The sequence below is a fragment of the Barbus barbus genome (genome assembly GCF_936440315.1).
Source record: "Barbus barbus genome assembly, chromosome: 2".
NCBI lineage: Eukaryota > Metazoa > Chordata > Actinopteri > Cypriniformes > Cyprinidae > Barbus > Barbus barbus.
Window position 1 is genome coordinate 22,592,107 of NC_136730.1, and position 27,871 is coordinate 22,619,977.

General features: G+C 37.2%; 1 protein-coding gene across 2 annotated transcripts; it reads left to right on the plus strand.

Moving 5' to 3' along the window:
- Positions 1-4,734: 4,734 nt before the first annotated feature.
- Positions 4,735-27,337, plus strand: LOC306886695 (bromodomain-containing protein 7-like). Of its 2 annotated transcripts, none has more exons than XM_079444007.1 (17): positions 4,735-4,881; positions 5,627-5,814; positions 5,897-6,020; positions 6,138-6,195; positions 10,545-10,689; positions 10,894-11,004; positions 11,256-11,440; positions 15,352-15,463; positions 15,596-15,671; positions 15,759-15,866; positions 24,282-24,417; positions 24,591-24,702; positions 24,815-24,892; positions 26,183-26,279; positions 26,573-26,716; positions 26,947-27,090; positions 27,192-27,337. In XM_079444007.1, exons 1-17 carry the CDS (start codon positions 4,833-4,835, stop codon positions 27,227-27,229), a joined length of 1,905 nt encoding a protein of 634 aa, XP_079300133.1. In that variant the 5' UTR covers positions 4,735-4,832; the 3' UTR covers positions 27,230-27,337. The 2 variants fall into 2 exon arrangements, with proteins under 2 accessions (XP_079300133.1, XP_079300134.1); XM_079444008.1 differs by having other exon boundaries at positions 24,836-24,892.
- The last annotated feature ends 534 nt before the right edge of the window (positions 27,338-27,871 follow it).

Genomic DNA, 27,871 nt, shown 5'->3' on the forward strand with positions numbered 1-27,871 from the left:
TTCTTTTTTTTCTTTTATAAATGTATTTTATCATGGCTGAATTAGGTAAAATCTGCCATGAGTTTACAGTAGTGACAAAGGGGTAGTTTACCAAAAAATGAAAGTGTACTACTCTGCCAAATGTTGTTTCAAATCTGTATGATTTTCTTTCATAATATGGAAGTGTGAATTGGATGAAAGTGAATGTGGGCTGAGGCTGTAAAGCACAGAAAAAAGCACCATAAAAGTGGTCCATATGACTTGTGTGCTATCTCTTCTGAAGTCAAATGATTGCACTATGTGAAGAACAGAAACTACTGTAGCTGCACGGCATCAAACATCGGACCAATGGCTCTCAGCCTTTTTGACTGCATGAATTGCAGAATTCCATTGTCTACAATATTGAAAAGGGTGTTTGTTATTTACTGGATCACAGTTTCTGCCAGCTTACATTATCCCAAGTCTGGAATTACTAGAAAAATATGTATTCATTATAAAAATGTTTTTTTATAATGAAAACGATATTTTTCTAGTTCTAGAAATTACTCTTTTAAATTGAGGCTGCACGTGGTAAACCTGTTTCTCAATAAATAAATCAGTAAAATCACTTATTTTAATGCTTGTTTTGTGTTATTTTAAATATGTTAAAGTCATCTTGAGGCCCCCTTGGAAGTTTGCTGAGGCCCCCTAGTGGGTCCTGGTAAAGAAGCATTTTATTAGAACTGAAGCCAGTGGCATTTGGTGTTAAATAATGTAACACATTCTTACATTCAACTTCTGTTGTATATTTTTATAATTATGGTGAAGGAGAAGAGTAGTCAAAGTAAATAATGATTTAAATTTAAAAAACAAAAACACTTGCTACGTGTACTGCGTTAGGCTAGCCGAGACTTGTCATAGCGCTTGCATATTGTTGCTCTTTTATTGGTTTTGATTGCTTTAATTGTCCTAATTTGTAAGTCGCTTTGGATAAAAGCGTCTGCTAAATAACTAAATGTAAATTTTAGTCTTATTGTTTGGCTTCAAAAGACTATAGCACATGTGTCTTAAAAAGGCTTTTCTATAGCTCCAACGATATAGCATGGCGCTAACAATTGCCAAAGTCATGGGTTCGATTTCCAGTAAATGCATTAACTCATGATGCCAAATGTGTCAAACTAACTGAATTTACATTTACTTTCATTTAATGGAAAATATGCCTTTTTATTCTTCAAAGATTCCCATTTTGTGTTCCACAGAATAAAAAAAGCCATACAGATTTAAGTAAATGATCATCTTATGGATAACAATCCAATTCTACTAGCTCCAAATTCTATGAGCCAAGGTGAAAGAACCTAGCAAGTCTTTGTTAAATGGTTGCACTCTATGCATGACCGCTTATTTATGCCCTAGTCACCACTGCAACTTATGGTGCAGCACAATGTATTAAAAAATTAAAGCACAAAATCGGTCTTGATTAATACAAAATATTGATAAGATCCACCTTTACACTAAAGGTATTCAAAAATTTTATGTTTTTATGGCTACTAATAATAATATAAGCTAATAATAGGCCTGTGTACAGAAATATATTAGTATATAATAACAAAATTTGTTGTGCTCAACAGTTAAACAGTAGAAATAAGAAAAATTAAAGTTTGCTATGGGAGAATACTATATGGAATCCTGCAAAGCAGATTTTAGTAGAAATATGTTGGCAGTTGGCATGGATACTGTGCATTAAAATATATTAATACTATATTAACATTAGACTTAACATTAGACACTAAGCCTGATGGGAGGAAATCAAATTTTTTGTTTACAGCTTGGGTACAGAACATAGTGTTGCTGTAATGAATCTCTCTGAAAGTTTAATCCACTATCATTTGATTGGGAACGAGTTAAAGATAGCTTCTCCTGCTGGAGAAGAGTCCCACGTTCGGGAGCCAAGGTAAACTAAGTCTTCACAGAGCAGACTCTAAGATTTCATGTCAGCAGAGACAGATAATGCGCCTCGGGTGCACCTGATGAAGGAGTCTGTCTCTTTGCGGGCTTAAGAATACCAGACACTGACAGTTACCGTCCTAAGCAGAACCAGGACCCTAGCTTTAACCTGCCATGCTAAAACAAATCACTATAAATCTAAAGCCAAGCCGTGGAGACCCACAGTTACCTCAGGCTGGACTTCAAGACTTCAAAGAACATCTGGCCAAGAATCCTAGAAATCCGTCTCAGGCAAATCCAGATTTTATTCCGTTCACTTATGGAACATGTCCAACATACAAAATTAGGAGTCATTCCCCCCCAAAAAAACTTTTAGCAGAAATTTGGAAAATACACAAATACATGGAAAATAGAAAGCAAATGCTGAACCATACAAATATATTTGAACAAGTCGAATGAGTTGCAGAACCAGTTCTTAAGAAACCAGCTGAGTAAACAGAGCAAATAGGTTTTACAGTTTAGGGATTTTTGAGAGATGATTGCGTATATTCTGGTGCGTCAGTGTAAATGATACATAATTGTGCTGTGTCATCCATCTGGGTCCCTTTCATGTCCAGAGTTGAGTGAAAATCAAGACCAGCTCTGTATTAGATATTAATGGTAAAATGAATCACCAGAACAAATGTGATGATTGTCCCCATGGGTTTGTGGCTGCTTTGATGAGAAATGCATCCAAGGGATGGTTTTCAAAAGACTTTGAAAGTCATTGGCTTGTTGAAGTAAATGAAAGTGACCCACCTCATTGTGCTCCTTTGCATCCAACTCTTCAGAGTACGGCCAATATGGTGACCAGATTCCATTAGTTTTTGAGCCATAAAGTAGCATTAGAGAGCAGGCCTCCGTGGTATCACTGCATGTTAATAAAACCTGGAATGCAATTCAAAGAACTAAGACCATTTATGTTTTTATAGAACAACCTGTATATTTGAGAGGATGACTCAGTTATTTTAGTGTTTTGTTATATATGTGCTTTTGTCATTTTTATTATTTTGTCATTCTATCTGTATTAAGATTTCAGTTTTATTGTTACTAATTATAGTAAGGTAAATTGTTTGTAAGGTTTTGTAAATTACATTTTTTTCCAGGAAAAATTAATATTTTCTTTTAACTTTAAGACCATTTTTTATTAAAACAGTTTTTAATAGTTTTAGTTTGCAATAACAACACGGGTAGGAGGCAATGATCATTTCTCCATACACATACTTAACAGTCTTTTGTTTTACAAAAAAGTTACACAATGCACACTTTATAGGACAAGCGAATGGAACATAAATGCCATGTCTTAAAAAGTGGGTCTGATTACATTTATTTCTAACAGTGATTGCTGGAATATTACTTAATAGTTATTCAAATGGTTCAAAGCAAGCATAGAGCCAGTGTGAAATGGTATTACTAAAAGTATGTGATGGAAAAGAAGATTAAGTCCAACATGTCTATTCAAACAGGGATAGCTTCCCTCAGGTTTAAGGCCTGTTGCAAATAGATACAGCACAGCTTATATGGCCATTAAGTCAGTGTGTGTGTGTGTGTGTGTGTAAGTGAGAGTGTGTGGCTTTATATGAGAGATAAGAGCAAAGGCTATAGTATATGAGACGGGCTGAGATGAGTTAAATCACATCATAGACTGCCTGAAGAACAGCCTGAGGGTGTTCCAGTTTAGAGATAATGGCAGCTTTTGGAAAGCCTATGCTACCAGAGAAGGACAGATTGGGGGGTCATGTGTCATTTTATGCATAATATGCAGATCTGAATAAAGTTAGTGTTTAAATATGTCTGCTAAAAGTGAATATAAATGGCTAAATAAAGTCAATAAAAAATAGAGCGCTTTTTTTTTTATCATATATGAATTCATTGTAATCCAGATAAATACTCTGCAGTCTGCACTGTTCAGTTTAATACATAGGACTAAACTATATCATAAACTGGCACTTAACAAAGACCATAATAGATATATTTGGCTGTCCTGAATGCATTTATGTTTACAGATAGCAACATAGTGCTGGCTCAGATCTGGCCCGTGTGAAATCCATGCGGGCCAGATGTGGGCTGAATCTGGGCCAACACTGCTTGTTGTCTGGGTAACTGAGTTTAATTCAAACTTCAACACTCAGTACTGGCTTTGGAAAGGGAAGGAATGTAGCCTACACAATGAATGAAAGCATGTATTATAATACAAGCTGAAACATTGTGTTATAATTGGTAGAGCAGTGCAGTTTATATACATTTGTTTTCCGCATTTTCTGCATGTAATTCAGTTTTTTTTTTTTTTTTTTTTTACTATAATATTTCGTTATTTGAGTCGTAATGTTTTGGTATTGGGACTTTCCAGAAATCCATGCATAATCTGCCACAAAATGACATGACTAACAAACACACATAGTGACTTGTCTACACCAAATCTCTGACTATGATGCCTCAGTGTGCTGTGGAAAATGATGTAATACTGTTAAGCTTGTTTGTTGCTCGTTGCTCTATAGTTGTCAGCACACGCTCTTATCAGTCTTGGGAGTTTTGAATTGTGGGACGCCGATGTTCTGAATGTTTAACAATGGTGCCTCTTAGTGGTATTAAGTAGTATTTCAATGTTTTTCCCTTTTGCTATTTATAAACAAATATATAGGCTTTATATAAACATTTATATTTTAACTCTGTCATATTATATTTAACTATTTATTGAGCTGCAGTCGGAGACGAATGAAGACAAACAGATTTCATGGCTTGTTGAGTGTAGTTCCCACCGCCGAGCACTAGACGCCGCTGTTTGAATCCTGTAGCTCCGTGAGAGGCGCTCTGAAGTCCTTACCGACACAAAACAAAGAGCAGACTGGTCAAGCACTGACCTGATTGAACCACCAGCTTCACTTTAAATTATGGGCAAAAAACACAAGAAACACAAATCAGAGAAGCATACACACGACGGTAGGTCACTCACGATTCATTCAATAATGCTGGAGAATATTTGACTATAACGTGAGACTGCTTTAAGGTAACGTTACATTATAAACTCAGATGAGCTGTGAAGCAGCACTCAGACTAATGCTGTCAGTGAATGAGTATTACATGTCCACAACGTGAAGTTAATACAGTAATTGTTCCTATTTGATCCGGTTTATTTAGACTAATATGTGTTTTCTCGGATTTATTTGAAGGCTAACAAGCTGGCTAACAGTTGTTTTGCTCCGGAAAACAAGCAGCTGATGCTTAAAACATCACATTAGTAAAGTCGGCATCAGAATTAGTTTTAGGTTCTTTTCCATAAATGTCTTAAATGTACAAGAACCAGGTGAAAATACATTGAGCATCACGAATTGTAATAAACAATAATCAAACAATTATTCTGATTTGTTATGTGGGTTTAAAATAAAGAATATTTCAAACTCTGATACAAACAGTGGTTTGTGAGAAGAGTAGTTCCTCTCAAAAGAGGCAATTAGTGTTTATATCATATTAAAATGTATAATTTTTTGTACAGAATCATATATTTTAATATAAGCACTAACAACTACTTGCCTCTTTTGAGAGGAACTAATCGCTATACAAGGTGTTCAAATCAGATTCAGTTTATACATTTTGGTAATGAATGGGACAGTGTTACAATATTATATTATTGTATTAAATTACAATATTGACATTAAGCAACTCGCTTGTGTGTCTGGCCTTTCAGAGCGTCCACTGAAGCTGGTGTTGAAAGTGGCTGGGAATGAGGTCACCACAGGCAGCCCTAGCCTCGAGAGTGTTTATGACGACTCTGTAGATTACGACAAACACAAAGACAAGAAAAAGAAGAAGAAAAAGAAGGACGAGAAGGACAGAGCCAGTCTTCCAGTGTCACTGGTTGACAAAAAGAAAAAGGTGAGTTATGAATACTCTGTTTTTGTGCTTTACTTTTTTGTTTACTTGCTAACTACATCCTAATCAATGTTATGTCTTATAGATGACCAAAAAAAGGAAGGGCCCAGACTCTGTGGATCCAGACTGGGATGAGCAGAGCAGAACTCCTGCTCGCTCTGATGTTTCCCAGGACAAGCCCCTCACCCCCTCACTTGCCAAAATGGAAGGTAGAGCTGCGCACCCTTTCATGGTTTAGAACTGATCTATTTTAATGATGTTGTTTTGAGGGACTGCGTGCTTGTGCTGATTATCTTTTGAATATTGTGGCTTTTGCAATTCCTCAGAAAAAGAGCAGACGCCTCTACAGGAAGCTCTGAGTCAGCTCATCCGACAACTCCAGAGGTAGGACTAAACATTGCTAACCTGTGGACAATCTGTTTAAACAGGTCGTAGATTCATATGTAACTAATGTGCACTGATATTCAAAGATTTTGAAGTTGGTAAGTTTTTTTGTGTTTTTATATTAAGTCTCTTAGATCAAAAACGGTAATATTGTATAAAAAAAAAGTAAATCTTTCTATTTGAATATGTTTTAAATATATAATTTATTTTTGTGATGGCAAAGCTAAATTTTCAGCAGCCATTAGTCCAGTCTCCAGTGTCACATGATCCTTCAGAAATTAATCTAATTTGCGGTTTAAGAAACGTTTATTAGTATTGTCAATGTGGGAAACTGTTATTCTGCTTAATATTTTTTTGTAGAAAACATGATACATTTTTAGAATTCTTTGGTGAATAAAAAGTTTAAAAGAACAGCATTTTTATTTGAAATATAAATCTTTTGTAACATTATACACATCTTTACTGTTACTTTTGATCAATCGGTCCTTGATGAATAGAAGTATTATTTAAAAATAAATAAACAAATAAACAAACATAAGTTATTGACCCAATCTTTTGAATGGCAGTGTATAGGCTACAGTGGGGGAAAAAAAATTTGATCCCCTGCTGATTTTGTACGTTTGCCCACTGACAAAGAAATGATCAGGCTATAATTTTAATTGTAGGTTTATTTTAACATCGAGAGACAGAATAACCACAAAAAAAATCATAAAATTGATTTGGATTTTAATGAGTCAAATAAGTATTTGATCCCTTAGCAAAACATGACTTAATTAGGGATGTTCATTTCGATAATTTTTCCTAACCTTTTATTATTATTAACTGTTAACTGACAAGATTATTTTAAATTAGAGCTGAATTAAATTAGAAAGAATAAGTGTCTGTGACCCATTAAAATTACTAACATTTGTTTTCCGTGGATTAATTTTACATGTGCAAAAAGCAGCAAACAACAGAACATGAGGATTCACGTGGTCATCATAGCTATCACATCACACACCTGCAGCGCTTCTACGAGCGGAGAAAAACATAAAAACTGCAACAAGTAGCCTATGCAGAGTTTCGGTTAATTTTTGTGCTGCGCGAAAGGAAACCAGACGGCAGAAAGTGGCATCCTATTTTTTAGGCTTAGATTTTACGCAAAGATTTGTTTTTATTGTGAATGTACACAAATAAAAGCAAACCTTTTACAGTTCCGATTATCTTCATGACTAAAAGGAGTAGTTGCTTCCACTGTTCGAAGGGGGAAAAAAATTCTACCTTGACAATAATGCAGCCTGTTCATTATCATTATAAAAAAACAATCAGCCAAACATATGGGGGAAAAAAAAAACTGCTGTTTAAATATGTAGTAAAATCTGTGCCGTTAAGCGTTACCACCGTACCGCCGTGATGTTATGCAAAACATTTTGTTTTACGTGGATATTGGAACATGAGTGAAGTAGGCCTAAGGTAAATCTAAATACATTGCGAATACGGAAACATTTGATTTTGTGTCGAATGAGAGACCCAACATTGGTTTTAGTTTAGTTTTAGCCTAAATTCGTTTTGGTTTGTCGTTTATATAGCTATAGCTTCTTACATATTTGATTTTTGTTCTTTTCTAAATAGCCAACTGTTAATTGAAAGGATTTGTTGTGGAGTGAGGGGAACTAAAATAGCCTAGCTATGTTTATAGTGTTTATTATAATGTTTGTAATTCGCGTCGACCTATTTCTGAATGAAATAATAAAATGCAACTTGTCTTTTTTTCTCTCTTAAAAACATATTTTTTTAATAATCCAGTAAAATATAATGCATGCACCATGCAGCAAACCTTTTAAAATATTTTTGATAAATTACCGAAAAAAATAAATTGTATTTATTTGTATTAATTGGTTGTATTAATCGGTCAAAATTCTTATCGGTTAAAATGAACATCCCTAGACTTAGTACTTGGTGGCAAAACCCTTGCTGGCAATAACAGAGGTCAGACGTTTCTTGTTGTTGGCCACCAGGTTTGCACACATCTCAGGAGGGATTTTGTCCCACTCCTCTTTGCAGATCCTCTCCAAGTCATTAAGGTTTTGAGGCTGACGTTTGGCAACTTGAACCTTCAGCTCCCTTCACAGATTTTCTATGGGTTTAAGGTCTGGAGACTGGCTAGGCCACTCCAGGACCTTAATGTGCTTATTCTTTAGCCACTCCTTTGTTGCCTTGGCCGTGTGTTTTGGGTCATTGTCATGCTGGAATACCCATCCACGACCCATTTTCAATCCTCTGGCTGGCTTCAGTGACCTACCCCTGATGGTACATGGCCCCATCCATCGTCCCTTTGATGTGGTGCAGTTGTCCTGTCCCCTTAGCAGAAAAACACCCCCAAAGCATAATGTTTCCACCTCCATGTTTCACGGTGGGGATGGTGTTCTTGGGGTCAAAGGCAGCATTCCTCCTCCAAACACGGTGAGTTGAGTTGATGCCAAAGAGCTCAATTTTGGTCTCATCGGAGCACAACACTTTCACCCAGTTCTCCTCTGAATCATTGGCAAACTTCAGACGGGCCTGTACATCTGCGTTCTTGATAGGGATGCATCGATCCGATACTCAGGATCTGTATCGGCTCCGATACGGTCATTTTCTGCAGATCGGGTATCGGTCAGACGAGACCGATCCAAATCCGATATTGTGCGTATACTATTCTGTGTTATTGTTAAGCCCCACGAAAGTACAAAAACATTAGAAAGCACCATAAAGTTTTTGTGCACTATATTTCAAGTGTTCTGAAGCTGTTCTATAGTTTAATCTGAGGTACAGATGAATATTTAAGTCTTTAAATTCAAGTTCAGGTAAACTCTTCTCTCCGCTGCTCCATTCAGCGATCAAACTGTGTGTCGCCTTCGGTTACTACAGTCAAACTCTCTTCAAGAGCGCACAGTTACTGAAATTTAAAACTGTTAAAAGAAAAGGATTAATAAACGTACGCACAGATTTAATACACTACGCATCAATATCTCTTCCCTTTGTACTTTGAACGTTTCTATGCAGACTCAGAGGGCTGCGCGCTGTGACTCTGTGTCGCTTCAAGCGCATCATTCTGCGCACGGGATGCGCATAAGCGCTTTCTGCTGCTCTATATTGGAGTCTTATAATACTTTTGCGCAATGAACGATCTATCATATGTTGCTGCCTTCATTACTGTGCTATAGATTTAAAAGAAATGTCTTTTAATTTTATAGTAGCCTATATATTTATATATAAATTTATTTGCTTGTTTTTTCATGAATGTATTTTATAACAATTCAAAGAGCAATGTGTATAATTTCACCAGATTTAGTCCTACACTTATTCACTTTTATTTGTAAATAAAAATGTTTCACTAGGTTTTATAAAATTGTGCACCCATGATTTTTCTAGATCATCTTTTGCTGTATTATAAACCAAGTTTATAATAGTATTTTTAACATAGATTATGATTACATATTTTTTCATTTGTTATTTTTCATTAAAATGAAGTTATCTAGTAGATTGTGTTTAACACACAAAAGAGTAACACACACAGACACACAGAAGTATAGAAATTCTACATCGATTTAAAAAAAAACGGTATCCGCAGATACTCAGAATTTTCAGGATCGGTTCTGAAAAAATGGTATCGTTGCATCCCTAGTTCTTGAGCAGGGGGACCTTGCGGGCTTTTATTTGTGTTTCTTCCATTTGTGAATAATCGCACCAACTGTTGTCACCTTCTCACCAAGCTGCTTGGCGATGGTCTTGTAGCTCATTCCAGCCTTGTGTAGGTCTACAATCTTCTCCCTGACATCCTTGGACAGCTCTATGGTCTTGGCCATGGTGGAGAGTTTGGAATCTGATTGATTTTATACAGGTAACAAGCTGAGATTAGGAGCACTCTCTTTAAGGGAATGCTCCTAATCTCAGCTCATTACCTGTATAAAAGACACCTGGGAGCTAGAAATCTTGCTGATTTATAGGGGAGCAAATACTTTTTTCACTCATAAAAATGCAAATCAATTTATAACTTTTTAGAAATAAGTTTTTCTGGATTTTTTTTTTGTTGTTCTGTCTCACTGTTCAAATAAACCTACCATTAAAATTATAGACTGACCATTTCTTTGTCAGTGGGCAAACATACAAAATCAATAGGGGATCGAATAACCCCCCCCACCCCCCCCACCCCCACTGTATAACTTTGAAACTGTTCTCTAACACAAACTACCTTCAAAAGTAGTCTTTATTTGAGGACCTTATCGGACAGGTGTTGTGGGTCTTATATCCTTGTGGCTTATGATCATAATCCTGTCTATAATTACTGCGAATGAAAGCCAAACACTGTTTTCTGCTGTTTATTGCAGGAAGGACCCAAGTGCATTCTTCTCATTTCCTGTGACTGACCTGATCGCTCCAGGGTACTCTCTCATTATAAAGAGACCCATGGACTTCAGCACTATGAAGGAGAAAGTGAAGAAGGAGCAATACCAGTCACTTGAGGAGCTCAAGGTAATATGATCATCACAGCTGTTACCAGGACACAGACTGGCACGAAGTAGTTGAATAATTGAATTTGCCAGCTGCTTTAATTTGCAGAGGGTAAAACATTTTAATTAGTCATAGAACATTTGAATATTGATGGTCATTTAGATGAAAGTATATCCTGTTCATTTTGACAAAATAGTTGACTATTCTGTACTGTTCTCCCCACAGCTGGATTTCAAAGTGATGTGTGAGAATGCTATGCTCTACAACAAACCAGAGACTATTTACTACAAAGCTGCAAAGAAACTCCTTCACTCTGGAATGAAGATCTTGAGCACGGTGAGTTAGGAAAAACCTGAACAATTGTATCAGAACTTGTATTACATTTAGACAGGTTTTAGTAAATATGGTTTGTGAAACCAAACGTGTTTTCACAGCAGAGGGCACTGGTGTGCTGTGTACAAAATGATCCTATTGCTAGTGTGGTTAGAATAAAGTTTTACCACTTCATTTACACCCATTCCAATCTATCAGACTGGCAAAGTTGGAACTCTTGCACATATGGAAGTTAAGGATGTGTGTGCTTTTAGGAGAGACTGGACAGTTTAAAACAGAGCATAGAGTTCATGGCTGGCCTGCAGACATCCAGCAGTCATTTAGCAGAGGATGGAGAGGATGAGGGCGGGACATCAGACGCTGCCAAAGAGAACTCCTCTGTTATGGACACAAGTGACAACTCCCAATCACCCCGTGTTGGTAACAAAGATACGCCAAGGTATGAATAATGTTTGTTTTTTCTTTTGCTTATCAAGGGCTAGTTTGTCTAGAACAGGGGTGCCCAAACTTGTTCATGGAGGGCCTCTGACCTGCAAAGTTTAGCTCCAACCCTAATTGAACACACCTGAACCAGCTAATCAAGACCTTCAGATTCTCTAGTAACTTCCAGGCAAGTGTGTTGGAGCGAAACGCTGTCAAGTAAATAGCAAATTTCTGGTTATATTGAATGTTTTTGGTGTGAACAGGCCTTAATCCTTCCTTGTCATCAATGGTCATCTGAGAAATTTCCTTCCAGTTAGACTGATCCTGAGGTGGCATGGAAAATTTAACAATTACATTTCTTTCTTTTTTTTTTTAAGAAGAATTCTTAAAATAATGGTTTATATTAACCACAGGGAGGATGTATAAAACACTTGCCAACTGCCTAATGTAATAAAATTGGTTTTGACCAGTTTTTTGCCATTTGGCAGGTTACTCCCTTTTTAACTTCAACGTTACACAGATCAACAGCTGACTTTCGTTCTTAATCTAAGTGCCGTGAGCAAAACAAAGACACACAACATATGAAAACATCTGCCTTGACGTGTGTCCTACGACACCTTTTATCTTGAACAAAATGTAGGCATTCTAGATAAACCTCTGAGGGTGCGTTTTCTTTTTCTCCACGTGAAAACGCATATCTGAATTATCCCCTGCATTAGGACACCTAAACTATATATATATATATATATATATATATATATATGTATGTATGTATGTATGTATGTATATATATATGTGTGTGTATGTGTGTATATATATATATATGTATATATGTCCTGTTTCTCAAAAAAATTAAAATCATCATATTCAAATAATTTCTAAAGGATAATGTGACACTGAAGACTGGAGTAATAAGCCCTATTCGGACGGTAATTGTTTCTCAGGGGGACGTAAGTGATTTTCACCATATACAGGGGGCAGTTGGTGATTTTAATGCTGTCCGAATGTTTTTCTCTCACCACCCTCGTAAAAATCCCCGGCCGAATTACCTACTGTTTTTTGACAAACACCAAGGTCGTGTGGTAATTTAATTGCCGTCCGAATCCACATCTCTGAGTTTATGAGAAGAAATCGATTCAAAATTCAGCGTTTAAACCCTTTTTTAACACTCCCGAACACCGTACGGTAACTGTTGTACTTCGGTGTAATTTGCATACATATTTATTTCTGAAATGCTGGAAAGTATTTAAAAGAAAAACACTTCATAACTGCTCCACAACAGGAGTGAGAGTAGAAAGAGAAGAAAAGCACATAAACATTCGAAATGGGTCTTTATTATGGCAGCAGCAGGTATGCAATACAATTTAAAAATTTGTATTATAAACAGATATAGCCTATATCTCGTATAGTTATATACAACTATAGCCCGTCTATTTTCCTTTTTTTAAACAGGATTTAAATAATAAATAGGATTATATATTATAAAATATGCTTGGAATAATAAGAATACATTTTATATAATAAGTATTTTAAAATACATTTTACACAATAATAAGAATACATTTGTAAATAAAATTCATTCATATGAGAAACAATTACCATCCGAATCAGGCTTTAGTTGCTGAAATAGCTTTTTTTTCACAGGAATAAACTATTTTAAAATACATTAAAATAGAAAAGTTATTACACTAATATTTCACAATATTACAGTTTTTACTGTATTTTTAATCAATTATATGCCGCAGTGGTGAAAAATGGTAGGATATTAATTGGCTGCCATTACAGAGAATTGATTCCAGTAATTATTCATCATTGTAGCCTATCATGTCTGCCTGGAAAAAGTGACTACATAAATGAGTGATACAGTCAGTAAAATTATTCAAAGGAATTATCAAATGCTTCCTTTCACCATTTGTTGTGTGTTTTCTAAATGTGCAGTAATTCACAATGGCTTTGTAACTGCATTCAGGGCTTCTGCTGCTGTATTCAAGCCAGTGAGACATTGCAGGATGTTGCCGGGGTGTTTGCTGGCTTTCTCTATTTTACTCTCTCTTTTTGTTGCTTGCCTACGTAAATCGGCTTGGCTGCTGCAGTGACCAAGAGTCTTGGAATGCTTAAACATGTTGTGACTTGTAGGCCATCTGTAGCGCACGAGCAACATGCCCTTTAAACACGCACACTTTGTAGCTTTTCAGGGAGGATGAATCATCTTCCTGTACGGTACTCCACTGGGTCGGGTAGCGGCTTGAGAACGGACCACACATTGATATATTATTTATGACATTACTCATATCCAATCGCTGCTCTGACTTCAGAGTTAATTAAGCCGCTTTTCCACCAAAATTACCTGGAACAATGTCCCAGGAACTTTTTTTTTTTTTTTTTTTTTACCCCAGACCTGTTGATGTCTGCGTTTCCATCGTGGACTAAAGTACCAAGAATAATAGGCAAATAGTCTAGTGACTTTCACTAGAGGTCACTAGGAATCCTGGGCCCTGTGCACTATGGGGCCCGCTCAAAATCATGTTCAGTGAGTTCCCACAATTTCCCCCTTGTTTTGATGGATCCATAGTGCCATCAATTGGAGTAAATAAATTAATAAATGACACATGACTGAAATGATAGATATTACTGAATTCACAACAAATGCAACAAACTTAATAATGCATTTGTGTCACATAGAAAAGCACTTGACCGTAAAGCATTCATTTTGAGCTAGAATGCTGGAAAGTTACTGCTAATAAATTCTGTCATTTCCTCACCCTTGTAGAAACCTTTTCCTCGTCGAAGCAGATACCAGGAGACGCTGGGATTAGGGCTGAAACGATTCCTTGAGTAACTCGAATACAAAAAAAATCATCGAGGCAAATTATGTGCTTCGAAGAATCGTTTAGTCCATTTACTAGGGATGCACTGAATTTTCGGCCGCCGAAAATATATGCCGCACCGTTGTTCTACTTGGCGTAAATCAGTGTTCAGGTTTCACTCTCATCACTGCGCCACGTAATTCTCCGTTCAATATTCCGCTCGATCATATTCATTTTCATTTAAGCATATTAATGGAATAATATGAAAAGGGGTGGTGATGGCGCAGTGGATAAGACACATGCCTTTGGTGTGAGAGACCCGGGTTCGAATCCACTGTGAGACACCAACGTGTCCCTGAGCAAGACACTTAACCCCTAGTTGCTCCAGAGGCGTGCGACCTCTGACATATATAGCAATTGTAAGTCGCTTTGGATAAAAGCGTCAGCTAAATTAATAAATGTAAATGTAATAATAAAATAAAGACCAAAGATTATCTGTTAGATTTACCCAAAGCGAATTATATCTCATGTTTAACCACTACAGAGACATCAGAGCCAGCATCAGAAGGACTAGCCGAGGTTATGCTCCTCTCTTCGGGATACATGAGCACTGAGCGCCCGGTGATCGTGTGGAGCTCACGTCTCAGAAATCGGCGAAGCACATTTTCAAGTAGGCGCTGTCTTTATAAATAAACCGCAGATTTGAGTTTTAAACAACTACATTCTCACCTGAAATATTGTTAAAACTACATTTCATGACACAACAGTCATATTTTTAAAAAATATGCGAATATGGTGGTTGAAATACAATCAGCATGTTCAGCGCCCAAGTCCAACCCCCGAAAGTTCTGGACCTTTTGAAAAAGTGCTACCTCGCGATCAGGGACTTTCTGAGGGGCAAATTTGTACCCGGAACTTTATTTAGATCCTGGTTCCTGCGGTGGAAACACAACGAGTACTGGCTCAAAGTCCCTAGTTCCTGGGGAAAGCTCCTGCAGTGGAAAAGGGGTTTTAGATTTGGAATTCATTGGAGGAATGATGTGGCTCATATGTGGGGGATTTATTCACTTTGAAGGGGTATATATTCAGAATTGCATCAATGCTTGCAATGTTTGTGTAGCAGGGACAATAAAGATGATGCTAAGAGCCAAGCAGAGAAAGACCTGGAGGAGATCAAGAAGATCATTGAGGATTCTGGAGGGAGACTCTCAAACAGAAGCCTGCAGTGTGAGGTAAGAGTACAAGACCAGATAGGATGAATCATGTATTATTGTACGTCCCTCAAATGTGAGATCATTCACTGATGATGTCAGATAACAGTAGATGAAGGGTCACTTTTCTTTGGGGTTGTTTTTCATGAGCAGCTGGAGTTTGAGAGGAGGAAGTCTGATGGTTCAACCACTCTAGGCATTCTGAACCCCGTCGACCTGAGTGCTGGAGGTTTGTGACGATGAGAGTTCAAGAAAACAAGCAGATGTTAGGCATATGTACAGTAAAAGTCTACAGTTCATTATGTTTCCATATTAGATCCAGGATACTGCCCAGTCAAATTGGGCATGATGGGAGGTAGACTGCAGACTGGAATCAATACCCTTCAGGGTTTCAAAGAGGACAAGAGAAACATGGTCACTCCAGGTAATATATATAAACTCTCCATTCATTGTCCCACAAGTTGAAACTTACTTCTGTGTATCTGTCTCAACCACTCTGTTAAACCAGTACTCATTTTCCTGGAAAAACAACTTAATGGAAAAAACTGTCCTTACTTACCTTCAGTCATGTGGAGAAGATCATGGGAGGGATGCCTTATAATCTCTGTTTAAAAACCCATAGTTCAACTGCCAGAGGAATGTAATATTACAAGCCAGAAAAATCCAATTGTTCCTTCTGTCAATAGGAAAAAATCACTGCAGAATCAGTGGACTTAAGTTCCTACTCGTATGTATTTTTGTATCTGTTAGTTATCTTTGGTGCTTGTTATTTTTCATTCATATTGTTATTTATTAGACTTCTGAGTAGGGCTGGATATCGTTCAAAAAATTTCGATATCGATACCGATACCTTGAGTTCGATACCGGTTCCTGAACAATACTTTTTTCGATACCAGTTTTATGAAATCAGTTTTAATAAGATTACATTATCTCAAAAAACTTTTTTTTTAGCTTGTTGATATTTATACAGACTCAAAGCCTCATCTCCTGAGCCAATGCACAAAGGAACAAAATATATCCAACACAATAAATAAATAAATAATTTTAATAAAGTTCAAATAGTTTTCAGTTTGCACATCTGTTAGGCTACGTTTACATTAGTGCGTGTTCATTTTAAAACACATAGCTCAGACAGAATCATAATTTCTAGGTTGTTAAAGACTTCAAGAAATTTTAAATCTTCATCCACTTTCATAAGTGGGTGTTTTATTTTCTTTCACCATATGTTGTATTGTTATTAAATTCTGGTGTAGTATGTCTAATTATTTGAATGCATAAAACAACTTAGTTTATTAGGGCCCAAGCCAGTAAGGCGCAGGGCCCTATTGTTCTTCTAAGGATTATTATTTTTTTATTTATTTTTTTTTTTTATTTCAATCATCCGGGCACTTTTGGGGGCCTTAACGTGCCCGAAAACTCTCGAAAATTGGCACGCACATTGGAACCTGCGGCCATTAGGACGCCGCTGAGGCTGGGACCCGGGCGTGGCACAGGGGCTCTACGGCGCCCCCTGGAAAATTGTCAGAAAGCTTGATGTATAGCTCACACATACTTGCACGTATTCATATGAAACTCGGTACACATATAGAACTCATTGAGCTGAACAACTTTCACGCTGCATGTCTTAGGCTCCGCCCAACAGGAAGTCGGCTATTCAGGGCTGTTTAAAAAGCGCATGCTCTGGAATTTGATATACTCCTCTGAGGATTTCCATACGATTGCCACCAAACTAGGTGAACATGATCTCAAGACATTGGGGACGCTAAATTGCGAAGATATTTTTGATATGTCGAACGGTTTGCCCGTGGCGAGGCGATGAAGTTATGGCGAAAAATGAGACCCAGGAAATGCCTAATAACGTCCACATACATTGTATGATGTAGATCAAACTTCAGTGATTTGTTCGTTGTATGATGCCGATCGGATAGATGTGACTATTATGACTGAAAGTTATAGCGCCACCAACTGGCTGCAGGAAGTGTGTCGTTTTCAAAATGCTTTGAATTCAGCATCTTATTTTTACTCGATTTGCTTCAAACTTCACCAGAATAATGTCAAAACACGGCCGATGTAAAACTGTGAAGGGAATATTGATATCTAAAATTATGTTGCCATGGCAACGTGTCAAAGTTGAAAATTCGTTTCTGGTGATTTTGAGGCAGATAACATGTTTAGAATGTCATGAAACTCAACACACATATCAGTATTAATGATAGTTAGACACTGGAAAAAGCTCATAAACGGGCGTGGAAGAGGCACTCTATAGCGCCACCTTTTGTCAAAAATGAGGGGGTTAGTTTTAGCTACAGACCCCAAACTCGGTACATAAATTGTTCTAATTAATCCGGACAACTTTCTAATTTACAGTCATTAGCTACGACCAACAGGAAGTCGGCTATATTTATTTTAATGTGGGTTTTTTTTAAAAACGGGCTGTAAACAAATTAATACTCCTCCAAGCAGAAACACGGAAATCACACCAAACATTTTTTATCATGATGCCAAAATACTGAAGATGCTAAATTGCGGACGGATTTAGGATATCTTGAACGATGATTTAATGGCAATTTATTAAAGTTACAGTAAAAAAGATAATTTTTTTTTTTTTTTATCTTTTAAGAGCAGCTTCCAAACACTTCATAAAAAATTACATACACAGAACAATACAGTCTGAGGATATGTGATTAATTTCATGAATTTACAATACACTATGCAGAGGAGAAAATTAAAAAACTATCAGAGCTGCTTTTGAGTTAGAGCTCCCTGCCAGCCTGCCTCTGAGTGAGAGGTCCTGTCAGCCTGCAGCTGAGTGAGGGGTGGGGGTGGGCTGTGAGTGACTGTGTGGATTGAGGCAGTGGGTGAGAGAGAGAAAGAGAGAGAGGGTCTGTTTTTTAAAATCTTTAAAAAATGCTTATAAATCATTAAAGATTTTGATAACACTTTATAATAAGGTCTCAATTCTTAACATTAGGAAATGCATTAATTAACGTGAACTAACAATGAAAAATATATTTTTACAGCATGTTAATTCTTCCATGATAGTATGAACTAACAAAGAACAATTTTTTTAAAGCATTTATTAATCTTTTTAATGTTAGAAAAATAGTCATGTTCAAAAGATAAACTTTAAAATTTAATAATATATAAACACATTTTGGATTAATATTGATCAACATTAAATGGTATATAATTATTAATGATTATATATATATATAATGATAGCTACAGACACCAAACTCGGTACATAAATTGTTCTTATTAATCCGGACAACTTTCTAATTTACAGTCATTAGCTACGACCAACAGGAAATCGGCTATTTTTTTTTTAATGCGGTTTTTTTTTTTTTAAACGGGCTGTAAACAAATTCATACTCCTTCAAGCAGAAACCAAAAATTCACACCAAACATTTTTTCACATGCTTCCAAGATACTGAAGATGCTTCATTGCGGACCGATTTAGGATATCTTGAACGGTGATTTAATGGCAATTTATTAAAGTTACAGTAAAAAAAGAACACTTTTTTTTTTTTTATCTTTAAAGAGCAGCTTCCAAACACTTCATAAAAAATTACATACACAGAACAAGACCGTCTGAGGATATGTGATTAATTTCATGAATTTACAATACACTATGGAGAGCAGAAAATTAAAACTATCAGAGATCTGCTGTCACTGCGCTCCTAATGTGTGCGGTGGGTGACTGACTGTGTGAGTTCAGTGAGTGTGGAGGGGGAGAGAGAGAGAAAGAGAGAGAGAGAGAGAGGGTCTGTTTAAACTTCTCAATAAAATCCTTAAAAAATGCTTATAAAGCATTAAAGGTTTTGATAACACTTTATAATTAAGTCTCATTTGTTAACAGTAGGGAATGCATTAATTAACATGAACTAACAATGAAAAATATATTTTTTACAGCATGTTAATTCTTCATTGATAGTATGAACTTACAATGAACTAACAATGAACAAAATATTTTTAATATTAGAAAAATAGTAATGTTCAAAAGATAAAACTTTAAAATGTAATAATATATTAACACATTTTGGAATTGATTTTGATCAACATTAAATGGTATATATTTATTAATGATGTTAACTAACAACAGTTAAATAATGTTGTTTTTTAACATTGGTGAATGCACAAATAACATTAAATATTAACAATATATGTTTTACTTTATTCATTTGTGTTAGAAAAAATTATTCATGTTAGTTAATGGAAAAATAAATCATTAAAACCTTTGGTAACTATAATAATTTCTCATTTGTTAGCATTAGTAAATGCATTAACTAACATCAACTACCAATGAAAAATATATTTTCACAGAATTTAAAGTTTTATATGTTGTTCTGTGTGTGTGTGTTTCACAGAGTTGATGGTTTGGATTAACCCTTTAATTGCCGTATCCCTTAAAACCAAACTGCCAGAGGGTTACTGTGATGCTTGTGCTCGCTGGGCACCGTTTTATCGATGCCACCGGGGTGGCGTATGCTGACGGCTTGGGCCCGTCATCGCTGCTCGCAGCTATATTTTAAATTTATTCTTAAAATAGCCTTATGAAATGTTTTATTTTTCCTCAGAAATTCTGTGTTCTGTATCTGGTTTTCAAATGAAGACATAAAACATTAATTTAATTTATCTTTAAATTATTGAAAATCAAAGTTTATTTATTTTGGCAAACAAAGGGGGGTTACTATTAAAATTAAAACATGGAATAACTGTTGTGTGATCATTACTAAAAAAAAAAAAAAAGTTTTAATTTTAATAGTAGCATGTATGTACTGTCTGCTGAACAATATTAATATATTTCTGCCGCAGTCTTCCAAGTTAAACCGAACTTTTATTTTGACGGGTTGCCTGGAATACCTTTACAGTTCTGTGTGTATATGATATGACGTTAGTTTTACTCGAATCAAACGGTAAAATGCTCATGAAGTGACTTTCAGAGCAGGTCTGGAGATGTTGTTCATGTGTTTATGTCCTCATGTAGTGAGGCGGCACACGCTGAAATGACCGCGAGCGTCACGTGAGCTTCAGTCTGTGTATAATAAACAAACCTCGCGATATAGAGAGCGGACTGCTCCGTATGCTTTATAATTGCTCGCGCGGATGTCAAACACTGATCAATCAGCGCAGCGCCGCTTCTAGTCAAACACACCTAGTGCTGCAGGATTATTGGCTCACTGACGGTGATGAGATTAACCCCTTAGGTATCGAAATTTGGTACCGAACGACAAGACGTTTTTCGATACTCGGTGGTATCGAGGCAATTCGGTCGGTGCCTAAAAAGTATCGAACTCGATACCCAGCCCTACTTCTGAGTGTCATTTGTTCCACACCATGCTACTGATATGAATGATACCTCAAAACATTCTGGATTAGGCAAACAAATATCATAGCCTTCCATTTAATGAGTCAGAACATTAAGATGTGGGGTGGGCCACTTTATTCTTTGGGGGCTAGTTAACAACCTCACAGCTCTGGTCTGGTAACATTTAACAGCATCCTGCTGAGTTTTCCATGATAATTTCTCGTATTCTTTCACATTTTCAAAATGTAAAAAGTTTGACCAAAAAAAAAAAAAAGAAGGTTTAGAGCAGGGATATTCAATTACAAATTCAGTTGGGCCAGATTTTCAAACCAAGAAGGTTAGCTGGGCCAGTTATTTCAATGGCGAAGCAACTCGTAATGACACATTTTAAAACCAACACAAACAAATTTATTGAATACATGTAAGGTTTATTCATTGTTTCTCTTTTAACTTTGGTCAGTTTGCACATCAAAAGGTGCATAAAAATACAATAAAAGAGTTAACTGAACAGAATCTGAGGTAGCCCCTACTTTTTCCACTTACAAAAGAAAAAAAAAACTGACCTAGGCACCTCTTGCCTAGGCCTACCTAGGCTACATATCTGACCTATCTGATCACAAAGTGCATAAAACAAAATAGTGCACAGTAGTAAATAAGCAATAACATTAAGTTTCCTTTTGAAACAAAATAAACTTCTTGCTCACATTTGACCCAGGAACATCTCAAAGTGCATAAAATAAAAAGTGCACAGTATTCACGACTAGGCTATAACTAACACATGAATACAAGGTGGACTACTGCACATATTGCACATACTGAGGGAACATATTTTAAATCACCACATTTGTGATTAGGCATGCCTTTGTTACACAGCCAACATTATAATGATGCAGGCTACAGTTACCCAGCTGATTTAGTGGGAGAAGTGACATTTTTTTGTGTTGAACGAGAGCAGTGACTTTAGGCTCGTAAGTTGTCAATGCAATCCGAAGGCATTGGTGGAGAGTACAGTCGGTCAGGGAGCTCTTTATGGAGTTCATGTGTGAAAAACTTGACTCACATGTGTATGTTGATCCAAACATACTGAGCATGACGATCGCTACTTTCTTAATGTTAGGGAACTGATGTACGTTGTCATCAGTCCCAAACATTGTAGGCGCGTTAGTGCAAAGCTCCTGTGCCATGGTTACAGATGACTGCATGTCAACAAGTTCGAGTGTGAATTTCCCCTCATCAATGGAAGGAACCACTTGCTTTGCTCTGGCGGATAAGTCCCCTTCTATTGCAACAGTGAACGGGTCTCTGACAAAAACGGCCACCTCTGAGGGCAGAACAAGTCCATCCAATCGACCAGCAAAGTTCATTTTCAGCCTCGCAATGAAATCACTTTGTGCGGGGGATGAGATGAATTTGCGGAGTGTCGGAAAATGCAGCATTCGGTCTGTGCTCAAATCAGTTGCGAAAAGGTCCAGTTTAACTGGGAATGCGCGCATCTGTTCCACAAGGTCGATGACAGTTTTGTCTCTGCCTTGAAGTGCCAAATTGAGATCATTCAGGTGTTTGAATATGTCGCTCAGAAAGCAGGCATCGGCCATGAAGTTGTCGTCCAGTATGCGACTCAAGTGCGTTTCTGCCTTTTTTTGCTTGCTGCTGCGGAGGAAAGTTATGATCTCCTCTCTGAGACCACAGAAACGCTCCAGTGCTTTGCCTTTGGACCGCCACCTCACGTCATTATGCAAAAGCAGGTCGTGGTGCTCAGCAGACATTTCTGACAGCAGCATGCGGAACAAGCGGTGTTGGAGGCTTGATGTAGAGCGAATAAAATTAATTGTAGCCATCACGTTGTCCATTGTCGTTTTGAGCGCCCCGCCTAGTTTTGCGCACAACACCGCCTAATGCACAATGCAGTGTAAGGAGATCAACTGAGGTGAAACAGCGGACCAACGTGCTGCCAAACCATTCACTTTCCCTGTCATGGATGGAGCCCAATCTGTCACAAGCATGCACACACATATCCAGACCATTGTCTTTAAAAAAAGCGGAAATTTTCCCAAAGACTATATTGCCCGTTGTGTGTCCTTCTAACGGCAGTAGGCAGAGCAGCTCCTCTCTGAAGCATTTGCTGTCAAAAAAACGGACATATATGCACAACTGAGCAGTATCAGTTTTGTCTGTGGACTCGTCTACTGCTATAGACATAGTATCAGCTTTCATCAGGTCTCCTAACAGCATTCATACACATCTGCAGCAAGAATTTCAACCCTACGAATGTTGGAAGTATCTGACAGGATTACGTTTTTTATAGCAGATGCCACGCTCGTTTTAATTTTATCGCCATTTATCACCTCATCCACGACGGCCAGCATACAGTCCTTCACGGTTTCAGAGTCTGTGAATGGCCTTTTCATTTTTGCCAATATCCAGGAAACACGAAGGGATGCTGCGGTAGCTCTCTCTTGGGCTGTGAATGACCGCACCATGGTAGTACTGCTCCGGTTGTAAGATGCAATCAAACTCTGCACTTTTGCTGCCCTCTCTTGAGATCCCTCTGCAAAATTGGTGTGGAAAGTCTGGTGTTTCTCAACGTGGTGCCTCCGCACATTGTAATCTTTAAGTACTGCAACGCACTCATTACAAATTAAACACATCGGTTTGGCGTTTGGCTGTATGAATTTACGTAGGGATGTGCGTTTTTGGCGGGACCACAGGCTGGGCCTTTTGGAGGTTGCTTCCGGGCCGCATGTGGCCCATGGTCCGCCAATTGAATAGCCCTGGTTTGGAATGAAGTTAAAGAATTGTACCATGCAGCTTCAGAAGTGGCTGTTTTGGAGTGTGCAGTACTTTAGACGGTCTTTTATAGTTCTTAACCAGGGGCGCCTCAAAACAAGCATTAAAATCAGCTAAAACACCTAAAACATCAAATTATTTATTTCACCCCTTGTTTCCTTCAAAGAACCCGGCTTTCCACAGTCTTGAAAAACCTGGATATGTGAGGAAGCCTATTTTTATAACTGTGATTTTGAGACCTGGAAATGTTGTGTAGTTTAAGAAAACCTTAAAAAGCCATGGGCATTTTTGAATAAATATAATTTATGCCAAGCTCCTAATTATTTCATCAGTTAGAATAAAAAAAAAAATAATAATAATTTGTCTTTATCCAGTAAATCACAAACAATTATTAAAAAGAGTGGGAACCCTGAAGAACATTCTACTCCTAAATTTTTCTTAAATATTGAAATTTCATTATTTTAATTTGAATTATTTTAGTAAGTCTTAATTTACAGAAACTAAAAGTACCCATAGATTAAAATAAGTTTCAGAAACCAAACTAGGGCTAAGGAGCCTAGAATATTGTTGTGGACAATAGGTGGCCTTGAAGTCAAAAAGGTTGAGAACTAGAGTTTAAGTCTGTGTTCAGTCCTTCCATTTTGCAGAAATGTTCATAAACACATAACTACTATTACAGGAATCAATCTGAAGTTCATTGAATAAGTAAAAGTCACACATGCCCCTCTCTCTCGTTCTTTGCAGTTGCCTATATGAATTACGGCCCATACAGCTCCTATGCACCAACATATGACTCCAGTTTTTCCAATATCAGCAAAGAGGACTCTGATCTCATTTACTCCTTCTATGGAGAGGACAACAGTCAGCCAGAATCTGAAAGGTGTGTGTATAGAATCAGCCATATAATGAAATATATCCATTGATCGGTTTTAGATGACTAAGCCACATGCATTTGTGTGGTTTTGTGAACCTCTCAAACAATAAAGCCCTGATTCACACCCTTCCACCGTTCCCCTTATGTTCCACAAATGTAGTTTGGATGTGTTTGTGTAGCGTTGCAGATTACCTGGCTAAATCCGAGGAACACATGAGCAGGTTGGCAGATAATGTCTTGGACGCTTTGACCAGTGGGGAGCACTCAAGACAGCTGAAAGAGACAGAAACTGTAAGAAACCTCACTACACACTTATTCATCAGCATGCCAAAATTAATGTAATATCTATTTTGAATTATTTTCAACTGGGCAGCTTACTTTTGATTATTTCTGGTCTTGATAGGATGATTTTTGCTCTCCTCAGGATAATCTGCCAGTGGAGGAGCCTGCCGAGAAAGTAGACACAACAGATGATGCTGAGGTAAAATGCTCTCATGTCCTCAAAATAATTCAATAATTCATTTCCAAATGTCTATAAGTGCATACAAGTGTATAGCTCACTTGAGTGGAAGTAAAGACACAAACCTGCTATTTAAAGGCAGCGTCAGAACCGCAGGCTCTCTGCTCTGCAGCAGCTGTGTCAACAACACCAACCAACTTTCACACTAATGGAAAGAATATTTGCCCAGACACACACAAACACACTCCCCCGTCGTTTTTGACTTCCTCCTTCACTCACACTAATATGTGTGTGTGTGAGGGTGCTGTAGACATAGAGGGAAAGGTAAGCATGAGTCGTCTATGAAACATATTATGGCATTAGTCCGTGTGTGGAAGGCCGTTTTTGACTGTGGTTCTGCTAGCATACCTTAGCAGGGTGGTGCTACTGTTCAACACTGTTTTTAGCCGTCCAAATTTCACATATAGCATAGGTTAAAACTATGTATTATCCATTAACCAAAATAGCTGGGTTGAAGAAAGAACAAGAGGGATTTTATCTAGTGATTCCCAACCAGATGTTCAAATGTGACCCTAGACCACAAAAGCAGTCATAAGTAGCACAGGTATATTTGTAGCAATAGCCAACAATACATTGTATGGGTCAAAATGATCAAATTTTCCTTTATGGCAAAAATTCAATAAAGATATTTTGTAAATTTCCTACCATAAATATCAACTTTAAATTTTGACTAGTAATATGCATCGCTAAGAACTTAATTTGAACGGTGATTTTCTCTATATTTAGATTTTTTTTTTTTGCACCCTCATATTCCAGATTTTCAAATAGTTGTATCTCAGCCAAATATTGTCCTATCCTAACAACCGTACATCAATGGACAGCTTATTTATTATACATATCATACAGGTTTCAGGTGATGTATAAATGTATATATTTTGTGTATATATATATTGCTGTTTCCTTGGGGTATTTGAAAGAAGTTTGATTGTGCTTTGTAAAATCTACGAAAGAGAAATTAACAAATAATATGGCGGTCAGTACATTAAAATAACTAATTGTGAATAAAGCCATATATTTTCTTTGTCATATGAACAATAATAAATTCTGTATGTAAGGGGTGCAAACACTGAACTGAATGCAAATTCACTGTAATACAACTCACAATAGTAAAATCACCTTCCATGCACTTGATGGTAACTATAAACACACAGATACAATACCATTCAAAAGAAAATAAAATTGGTCAAAAATGACACTAATAGCATTTATAATGTTCAATCCATGCCCATCTTTTCACGCTTGTCCATGTAGGTTGTTGTGTCAGAGCCCAGCGGTGGTGATAGTGTGGCGGCTCTTGGTTCTTTGGGTTTGAATCCTGACCTGCTCCCTGAGAACTTTGACTCAGAAGGTAAAAATCCCATTATTAAAATGCTTAGGTTTAAATATGGATAATCTCTTTTAGTCCTTTTATGTGTGATCGAACCGTATGGAAATCAAGGCCCCAAGTTTTTTTTATTTTTCAGTTTATTAATGAACTATTTTCTGGAGACACATTTCATGGGTATTATGCTGAATGAATTCATAATGATCCTCCTCTCAGCAGCGGAATGGAACGCGTCACATCAATATAACACATGAACCCCTTTCCCACATATTAAGCAGACTGATTTATCTCAGTAAAAATTCCTCTTCCTCCATTAGAAGCAGAGCATTTCCAGCAGAAGCTGGATGAGACAACAGTGTTGCTGAGGGAGCTGCAGAAGGTTCAGAAAGAGAGACTGAGCGCTAAACAGCCACCAAACATCATCTGCTTACTGGCTCCTACTGCTAAAGAGCTGCAGCTTGGTACGTACACACACAAACACAAAAGATGACTTATGATGATAGGTTCACTGCTCTTTCTTTCAGATACTAGGCAAACACTTACTGAAAGGGATGCTTTTTTTTTTTCCTGCTTCATGAGTTTTAGCGAGTCAGTATTGATGCACATTAACAGATCTGTGGGTTTCAGCAGCTGTTTAAGAACAGATTTTGTACAGTCTTCATAACTTCTAACCCCCATATCCTTCTTGCAGTGGAGAAAGTTACAGGTAACTTGGCCCAGCTGACCAGTCAGGTGACCCCTGGTGACGTGTGCAGTGTGTACGGTATTAGAAAGGCCATGGGTATCTCGCTACCTATCCATACCGCACAGGATTCGTTTATACACCTGACCACAGGTAACACTGAGCACAAGAAATATTTAGCACATTCGGCTGTGTCTTTTATGACAGTGCTTAGGAAACTCTTTATGTAAATAAACGCGTTTTCTGTGTTTCAGTGGGAGATATAACGGAACCCATGGAGGGAGTGTGTTGAGATCCTCCATCATTGCAGGCTATCGGTTCTGCTTATTCCATGTCATCCCTCAATGGTGCTGTTTCTAATTTAATTTTCTGTTTCATTAAATAAACATCTTTAAGCATTTTGTGTTTCCATTCTTAAGTAATTTAGAAATAAACGGTTCATTTAAAGGGATAGTTCACTAATTTACTCATCCTCCTGTTTCGGCACACAGATGAAGATTTTTTGCTCATTTTTGTTTTTCCACTGAAAGTTTAATCACATAGAAGCACATATAAAGCTTTTTAAATATAGCAAATGGAAGCTTACACATGCTTGCGTGACGTGAAGGTAAGCCTCACTTGTTCTCATGCATCAACATGTTTAGAGTTTCCATTTACCATATTTGATGTGCTGTATGTGTGTGTTTATCGATGTTTATACTTTGTTTGTATAAGATGAGGGTGAGTAAATGAGCTGTAGTAGCATGGGTAGCATTTGTAAATGAATAAAATACGAAATGGTTTGAAAATTCTAGATTTAACATGAGCAGCTGACAGCGGCTTGCTCTCTCTTTTAGATTCACAAATCCTATCATGCTTTGGGAGTATTATGTATAAAGCTTAAAGGAAATGAAACCAAGACCTCTGAATGTTGTTACGTGTCGGCACTAAAGCC